Raw genomic sequence first — 7965 nt, forward strand, 5'->3', positions numbered from 1 at the left:
CCCGGTGTGTGTCCCTGAGGGTGTCGCTGCCCGGAGGCGTCCCGGTGTGTGTCCCTGCCGAGAGGTGTTCCGTTGTGTGTCCCGGTGTGTGTCCCTGAGGGTGTCACATCGGGGTCCCGGTGTGTGTCCCTGCCGGGAGGTGTCCCTTGGTGTCCCGGTGTGTGTCACTGCCGGGAGGTGTCCCGTGGTCCCGTGTGTCACTGTCGGAGGTGTCCCGGGTGTCCTGAGGGTGTCCTGCGGGATGTCTGGTGTGTCCCTGAGGGTGTCTCTGCGGGAGGTGTCCCGGTGTGTGTCCCTGAGGGTGTCACTGTCGGGAGGTGTCCCGGTGTGTGTCCCTGAGGGTGTCACTGTCGGGAGGTGTCCCGGTGTGTGTCCGAGGTGTCCTGCGGAGGGTGTCCCGTGTGTGTCCCGAGGGTGTCACTGTCGGGAGGTGTCCCGGTGTGTGTCCCGGTGTGTGTCACTGTCGGGAGGTGTCCCGGTGTGTGTCCCTGAGGGTGTCTCTGTCGGGAGGTGTCCCGGTGTGTGTCCCTGAGGGTGTCTCTGCGGGAGGTGTCCCGGTGTGTGTCCCGGTGTGTGTCACTGCCGGGAGGTGTCCCATTGTGTGTCCCTGCCGGGAGGTGTCCCGTTGTGTGTCCCGGGGTGTCTGCCGGAGGTGTCCCGGTGTGTGTCCCTGAGGGTGTCTCTGCCGGGAGGTGTCCCGGTGTGTGTCCCTGAGGGTGTCACTGTCGGGAGGTGTCCCGGTGTGTGTCCCTGCCGGAGGTGTCCCGTTGTGTGTCCCGGTGTGTGTCACTGCCGGGAGGGGTCCCGGTGCTGTCCCGGTGCGGGTCTCCGAGGGGGTCGCAGCCCCGGGCCCGGCGGGCGGGGGCAGGCCCGGCTCCCGCCGTTTCTCCCTCAGGGGGCTGTTCCAGGCCCTCTCCCGCCCCATCCCGGTCGCGGGGCGGTGCCGGTGGCGGCGGGGCCGGAGGAGGCGGCTCCAGGTCCCCTCCCCGCGCCGCCGCTTCCGCCGCCGCCGCCGCCGCCCTGGGCCGGGCGGGCCCGGCGGGGCCGAGCGGGCGGCGGGGCCGCCATGAAGCCGAGCGGAGGTGAGCGGGAGCCGGGCGGGGACCCGGGGACACCGGGGGTGTGAGGGTGACGGGGGTCTGGGAGCTCTGGGGGTAACGAGGCTGTCCCGCCGCAGAGGAGCCGGTGCTGCTGGCGGAGCTGAAGCCGGGCCGGCCCCAGCGCTACGATTGGAAATCCAGCTGCGAGACCTGGAGCGTCGCCTTCTCCCCCGACGGGGCCTGGTTCGCCTGGTCACAGGGACACTGCGTGGTCAAGCTGATCCCGTGGCCCCTGGGAGAGGCCGAGCTGTGAGTGCGGAGTCATGGAATGGGTTGGGTTGGAAGGGACCCTGAAGCTCGTTCAGTGCCACCCTTGCCTTGGCAGGGACACCTTCCACTGTCCCAGACTGCTCCAAGCCCCCATGTCCAGCCTGGCCTTGGGCACTGCCAAGGATTCAGGGGCAGCCACAGCTGCTCTGGGCACCCTGTGCCAGGGTCTGCCCACCCTCACCCAGAGCAATTCCTGCCCAATATCCCATCCATCCCTGCCCTCTGGCAGTGGGAGCCATTCCCTGTGTCCTGTCCCTCCATCCCTTGTCCCCAGTCGCTCTCCAGCTCTCCCGGAGCCCCTTCAGGCCCTGCAAGGGGTTCTGAGGTGTTCCTGGAGCCCTCTCCTCTCCAGGTGAGCACCCCCTGCTCTCCCAGCCTGGCTCTGGAGCAGAGGGTCTCCAGCCCTTGCAGCATCTCCTCCTCTGGTCTCACTCCAGCAGCTCCACATTCTTCTGATGCTGGGAACCCCAGGGCTGGGGCAGAATCCCCCCCTCCTTTCCTGCTGTCCCCTGCCTGGGGATCAGCCCAGGGTGTTTCAGCCCTCAGCCACCAGCACCAAATTCCACCGAGTGCTGCCCTCCATTCATTCATTCCCCAGCTTGGATTGATCCCAGGGGTTCCGTGGTGTGGGGTGAGGATGGGTGCATGGAGCTGGGGCGGGAGGGTCTCAGGGTGAACACTCCACCCGTCCCTGCCTCCCTCCAGTGGCTGCAAAACCTCGGAGCGCAAGAGCCGGGGCGGCAAAGCGGAGACCTGGAGCCGTGGGGCAGCCAAGGAGAAGACTCTGGAGTGTGGGCAGATCGTGTGGGGCCTGGCCTTCAGTGCCTGGCCAGCAGCTGAGGATGGGGACACAGATCCTGCCTCTGCCGTGGGGCTTCCCTGCCTGGTCCTGGCCACCGGGCTCAACGATGGGCAGATCAAGGTGTGGGAGGTGCAGACAGGTGAGCAGCCCTCGCTGTCGTGGCTTCTGGCTGGCTGTCCCCTTGTTCCTCTGTGGAAGGAGATCCCATCTCTCCCCTTCCCCAATACCTGCCCTGTCCCAAGCAGGGCTGCACAAGGGGCTTTGCCTCATTCCCCGTGGATGGATGGCACTGATCCTAGCTCCTCTCTGCAGGGCACCTCCTCTTCAGCCTCTTGGGACACCAGGATGTTGTCAGGGACCTGAGCTTTGCTCCCAATGGAAGCCCCATCCTCGTGTCGGCCTCACGGGACAAGACCTTGCGCGTGTGGGACCTGAGCAGGGATGGTAGGAACATGCAGGGGTATCCCTGTGCTGGGTCAAGGAAAGGGGGAAACCCATTTCAGGAGGGAAGGTGGTGGGAGAGAGGACCTTTGGGGACAATATTTAGGGCAGAAGGGGACAGCCATGTGACTGGGAGCAGAGTGTAACCTGGGAGATGCAGGAGGGCATTGCCTTGGGATCTACCCAGGGAATCCCCAGCCCAATGTGAATTCCCACTGGGGAAAGGGAGGGAGAGCAGAGCCAAGGAGTCCTGTTCTCCTCTGGTGACACATTTCTGCTGTCCCCAGGGCGGCAGGTGCAGGTGCTGTCAGGCCACGTGCAGTGGGTCTACTGCTGCTCCATCTCCCCAGACTGCAGCATGCTCTGCTCTGCTGCTGGTGAGAAGTCGGTGAGTCCTGCAGGATGGGAGCCATCCCTGTGCCTGCTGAACCCAGCCCTCTGTGCCCCCAGAAACCCCCCTGGAGAAGGGCCAGGCCATCCTGCCCTGGCTCCTCAGGAGCTGGAAGCTGGGAGCAGAGCCCACGTGGTTTATACCTGGGCATGCTCCCAGCCTGATCCCCTGCCCAAATCCCACAGGCACTGCTGTGGAGCATGAGATCCTACACGCTCATCCGGAGGCTGGAGGGCCACCAGAGCAGCGTGGTCTCCTGTGACTTCTCCCCGGACTCTGCGCTCCTTGTCACCGCCTCCTACGACGCCTGTGTCATCATGTGGGACCCCTACACCGGGGAGCAGCTCAGGACACTGCGGTACGACCTGGGAGGGGACTCAGCAATGCCAGGCAGCTTTTTAGGGCTGGATGTGGCTTTCCCTTCTCTCTGGGCACAGCCACCATGTCTACGCTGTGGTGTGGAACATGGGGACACTGTGGGACAGGACAGAGCAATGCCAGGGAGGATTTTAGGGCTGGATGTACCTTTCCCTTCTCTCTGGGCACAGCCATCACCACTCCTCTGCTTCCAGAGGCAGCATGGGGGTCTGGCTTGCCAAGTTTGGTGGCTCTGCCAGCCTCAGCTGGGGAAGGGGCTGGTAGCAGCCCAGAGCTGACGCTGGGATGTTGTCCCCACCCACAGCCACGTCCCATTGCACTCCACGCTGGACTCCAGCAGTGAAATCCACACCAGCTCCCTGCGCTCCGTCTGCTTCTCCCCCGAGGGGCTCTACCTGGCCACAGTGGCAGATGACAGGTGAGTGAACCCCTGTGGGGACCCAGAGAGGGGCCCAGGAGGAGACCAGAATGAACCAGGAGCTCAGGAGGTGGGGAATAAGTGCTCCAGTCCCCACCAATTCCTGGAATAAGGGGGAAGGTCAGGCCTGCGGGAATACCATGGCTGGGCTGTGACAAGGGGTAGCAAAGTCAGGGCCCTGTCACCCTGAGCTGAGGTCTGTGTCCTCCTGGGTGCTCTGCCACCCTCAGCATGTCACTCGCTCAGCAGGGGACAGTCCTCCCTGGAACACTCCTCTGGGAAGCAAATCCTTCTTATTTCTGTGTCTTCAGGGGATCCCAGAGGCTTTATTTTGGCAGTAGGCACTGCACTGTGTCCTCTCCCTTTCTCCACAGGCTCCTGAGGATCTGGGCCTTGGAGCTGCGGTCTCCAGTGGCCTTTGCCCCCATGACCAACGGTCTGTGCTGCATGTACTTCCCTCATGGAGGATTCATTGCCACAGGGTGAGTAAACAGGAGAAGAGGGTGGAGAAACACAGGGTTCCTCCTTCCTCCTGCAGCCCAGCAAGTTCTGGGCTTCCCTGGGGAACTTTTCCTGGGCTGGGGAGCACATACTCCTGGCAAGCTTGGGAATATTTGGGGACAGCTGGAATTCCTCGTGTCCCTCTGCCCTGAGCTCAGGGTTGTTTGGATCCCGTTGCAGGACCAGGGATGGCCACGTCCAGTTCTGGACAGCCCCGAGGGTCCTCTCGTCGCTCAAGCACTTGTGCCGCAAAGCCCTGCGCACCTTCCTCACAACCTACCAGGTGCTGGCGCTGCCCATTCCCAGGAAGCTGAAGGAATTCCTCACTTACCGGACTTTTTAAGGCAGCAGGGGGAGCAGAGGCACGGAGGTGAGCCCCGGGGCTCGGCCCGGGCCGGTGGCGCCGCAGGAACGCCGAGCCGTGAGCCAGGAGCGTTGCTGCTCCGTGGTTTTGGGGCTGTGGAGGGCTTTTTTCGGTGTCATAATACAAAAACCCAGCAGAACCCCACGCAGAGAGCTGCGGTGGCCCTGCAGGGGACACGGGTGGGACACAGGTCCCCCTGTCCCCTGCTGCCTGCTGGGTTGGGTCAGGTGCTTCTGCTTCTGAGTGCAATGGTGTGGGATGATGGTGGAACGGCTGCTGTGGGAGCAGAGCTGTTGTCACCTGCACAAATATGGGGCTAAACCCCCCCCAAAACACCCACCTGGGAATGTCCCTCCATCCCGCTGGAGCGTGGGCTCTGCTGCTCTCCCAGCGTGGGCAGGAGTGGGACAAGCCCGAGCAGGTCTCAATAAATAAAAATTGATTCCTCATGATTTCCCTCCTGGCTCGCTCAGGTGACCTGGGAGTGCCTGGCACCGCCCTGGCTGCCAGGGAAGGGTGGCAGGGGTGTCCATCTGTGTGAAGAGGTGGCTTCACTCCACCCCCTGCTCCCATTCCTCTGTTGTTTTCTCTCCGTGCTGGAGCGTGGCACTCAATCAGCCAAATTCCCAGACATGCTGAGCATGCAGAAGTGTTTTGTTTGTCCCCATCCTCCAGCTTAGCTGGTGGCTGGAGCAACAGCACGTTCCCTTGTGTGCTGGCAGACTTTGTGGAGGGAATTCTCCTCCAAACATCACCAGGATGTTGTTTTTCCCTTGGGAACAGCTGAACACAGAGAACCGGTGCACCCCTAACCCCCCAGCTCCCTTCTGGAGGGAAAAGCAAAGAGCAGTGCAACCTGCTGGGCTTTGGAGGCACCTGTATTTTCCCACTGGGAATAATGCTACTTTTTAACAACCTTTTCACCCTGACTGTGCACTCAGGGCTTCCGAAAAGGAACTGGGAAGCTGCAGGAGGCAGCTCCAGGCATGGGGCTGATGGTCCTTCCAAATCCAGCAGCAGATCCACCCAGCAGGATCAGGCTTCAGCCACCACCAGGTCCCTGGTGACCTGGAAGGCGGCGATGAGGGAGCTCAGCTGGATCTTCTCGTTGGTGCCAGCAGCCAGGCGGTACCTGGAGAGAGCCAAGGGCAGCTCTGGGGGTGTCCACCACTGTGGGTGTCCCCCACAGACACGGGCTGTCTGCCAGCAGTGCCCAGGAACCACCAGGAGCCACCCCAGGGTCCCCACAGTGGGGCAGTGACACTTACTCGATGTCTGCCAGCTTGATGAGCAGCTGGATGCGGATGGAGGGGGGGAAGTCGACTGTGGAGAGAAGGAAACACTCAGTGAAGGGCAGGGGGGAATTTGGCCTCTCCAGGATCATCCGGAGCTGGACCCTTTCCCCACCTCTGTGCACGAATAGATGGATCTCAGTGAGGATGTCCTGCAGGGCCAGGCCCTTCAGCGTCTTCAGCTCCATGATTTCTGGGATGAGAGCGAGTCAAGGCCTTGCTTCCAGGCGTTTCCCTGCCAGATCCCACTCCTCATCTTTACAGCAATCCCAAGAGCCTCCCCAGCGAGCAGCACCCACCCCAGAGGCCACAGAGATCCCTGGGAAGGAGCAGGATTTATCCCAGCTGGGAACAACCCCCAGGGTAGAGGATACTGCGGTAGGCCGTGGAAAAATCCTGGTTCAGCATCCAGTCGAGGATGTTGGCGATGTCAGACTTGAGGGGATGTCCCGTGCAGGTGTAAACGTTCTCCTCTGTCACCTTCCCAAAGGCCATGGAGGTGCTCTGAGGAAGAGGAGGGAACAGGAAGGATGAAGAGGCCCCTCCAGCTCAGCTGGCCAGTGGCTGATGGCTGCAGTCCCACCTGCAAGATATTGAGGGCCCTGCGCATGTCCCCGCTCGAGAGCGTCACCAGAGCCTTCATCCCGTCCTCGGTCACGTCCACCCTGGAAAACAACACCCGGGCAAGCGGAGCTGTGGGAGTCCAGCCTGCTGCTCCTCCCTGGCAGGGAACGGGGCAGAGGGGCCCTGGGGGGATCCCCACTCACCCCTCCTCCTGGATGACGTGCTGGAGCCGCGGCACCATCAGCTCTGGGGTCAGCGGGCCGAAGCGGAAGCGGGTGCAGCGGGACTGCAGGGCGGGAATGATCTTGGAGAGGTAGTTGCAGATGAGGCAGAACCGGGTGTTCTCTGTGAACTTCTCGATCACTGCAAAAAGGAGGGAGGGGAGGAGCGTCCTTGGCTGCTGCCTTGGCCTGATTCCCACCCCGTGCCGGGCTGGATGAGGCCATGGCTGCCCACAGTGTGGGATTCCTGCCGTGTGGGATTCCCAGTGCCCCTCACCTCTCCTCAGGGCGTTCTGAGCATCCTGGGTCATGGCATCAGCTTCATCCAGGATTACCAGCTTGAAGCCTTTCCTAGGAAAAGGTGGGGTTTGGTGCTGGAGAAGGGAGAGCTGGGATGTTTGTTCCCAGCCTGGCTCCTGGGAAGCCCTTCTTGCATCCTCACCCTCCCTGCTTGCTGGGCCCACCCTGGGACCTCCCAAATCCCCTTCCCAATCCAAGTGCCAGGGCAGGAGGGTGCCAAAGAGATGGGGGGCTTTGGGAAGCACTGACCCATCACATACTTAAAGATGGTCCTGGTGCTGGCGAAGCTCAGGATGGGCCCTCGGACGATGTCAATGCCCCGGTCATCGGAGGCGTTGAGCTGGAAGGGAATGGTGTGGATCTGTATCCCTGCATCCCATTCCATCTCATTCCATCTCATCCCATCCTGTCCCATCCCACCCCATCTCATCTTGTTTCATCCCGTTCCATCCCATCCCATCCCATAGATCCCATCCCATTCTATTCCATCCCATTTCATCCAAACCAATTGATCCCATCCCATCAATCCCATCCCATCCCATCAATCGCATCCCACCCCATCCCATGGATCCCACCCCATCCCATCTCGTCTTGTTCCGTCCCATCCCATCCTGTCGATCCCATCCTGTCCTGTCCCATCCCATCCCGTCCCCTCCCGTCCCATCCCATCCCACCCCACCCCACCCCATCCCACCGTGTTCCAGCTCACCTCCAGCACCATGGAGCCGAACTCCCGCTCCCGATAAAGCTGCCGGGCACAGGCCAGGATGGTGGATGTCTTCCCGGTACCAGGCGGCCCATAGAGGAGCAGATGGGGGAGCCGGTCCTCGCTGATGAAGCGCTGCACTGCGGGATAACGGGGATAGCAACGGGATAACAGCGGGATAACGGGGCTGGGGGACAGCCGGGACCGCCGGGGGGGG

General features: G+C 62.3%; 2 protein-coding genes across 3 annotated transcripts; one reads left to right on the forward strand and one right to left on the reverse strand.

Annotated features, from left to right (window-relative positions):
• The first annotated feature begins 994 nt into the window (after nt 1-994).
• WSB2 (WD repeat and SOCS box containing 2) lies at nt 995-5117 on the forward strand. Its single transcript, XM_050980683.1, has 9 exons — nt 995-1082; nt 1178-1349; nt 2076-2311; nt 2485-2616; nt 2901-3001; nt 3190-3362; nt 3687-3800; nt 4175-4282; nt 4482-5117. The coding sequence occupies exons 1-9, from the start codon at nt 1067-1069 to the stop codon at nt 4642-4644; spliced, it is 1215 nt and encodes a 404-aa protein (XP_050836640.1). The 5' UTR covers nt 995-1066; the 3' UTR covers nt 4645-5117.
• Nucleotides 5118-5525: 408 nt separating this feature from the next.
• RFC5 (replication factor C subunit 5) lies at nt 5526-7921 on the reverse strand. 2 transcript variants are annotated; one of them, XM_050980478.1, is made up of 9 exons: nt 7752-7920; nt 7303-7382; nt 7020-7093; nt 6725-6884; nt 6541-6622; nt 6332-6461; nt 6073-6150; nt 5934-5988; nt 5526-5797 (listed from the first exon to the last, which is right to left on the reverse strand). In XM_050980478.1, the coding sequence occupies exons 1-9, from the start codon at nt 7761-7763 to the stop codon at nt 5701-5703; spliced, it is 768 nt and encodes a 255-aa protein (XP_050836435.1). In that variant the 5' UTR covers nt 7764-7920; the 3' UTR covers nt 5526-5700. The 2 variants fall into 2 exon arrangements, with proteins under 2 accessions (XP_050836435.1, XP_050836434.1); XM_050980477.1 differs by having other exon boundaries at nt 5934-6150; nt 7752-7921.
• Nucleotides 7922-7965: the final 44 nt, after the last annotated feature.

The sequence above is a fragment of the Serinus canaria genome, chromosome 15, assembly GCF_022539315.1.
Source record: "Serinus canaria isolate serCan28SL12 chromosome 15, serCan2020, whole genome shotgun sequence".
NCBI classification, from domain to species: Eukaryota; Metazoa; Chordata; class Aves; order Passeriformes; family Fringillidae; genus Serinus; species Serinus canaria.

Coding starts and splice junctions, on each gene's coding strand:
- RFC5 (XM_050980477.1), bottom strand. Junction 7,094..7,302: donor AGCACCAGGACCATCTTTAA/GTATGTGATGGG, acceptor ACCTTTTCCTAG/GAAAGGCTTCAAGCTGGTAA. Junction 6,462..6,540: donor GGGCCCTCAATATCTTGCAG/GTGGGACTGCAG, acceptor CCTCTTCCTCAG/AGCACCTCCATGGCCTTTGG.
- WSB2 (XM_050980683.1), top strand. Junction 2,312..2,484: donor GGTGTGGGAGGTGCAGACAG/GTGAGCAGCCCT, acceptor TCCTCTCTGCAG/GGCACCTCCTCTTCAGCCTC. Junction 2,617..2,900: donor GTGGGACCTGAGCAGGGATG/GTAGGAACATGC, acceptor TGCTGTCCCCAG/GGCGGCAGGTGCAGGTGCTG.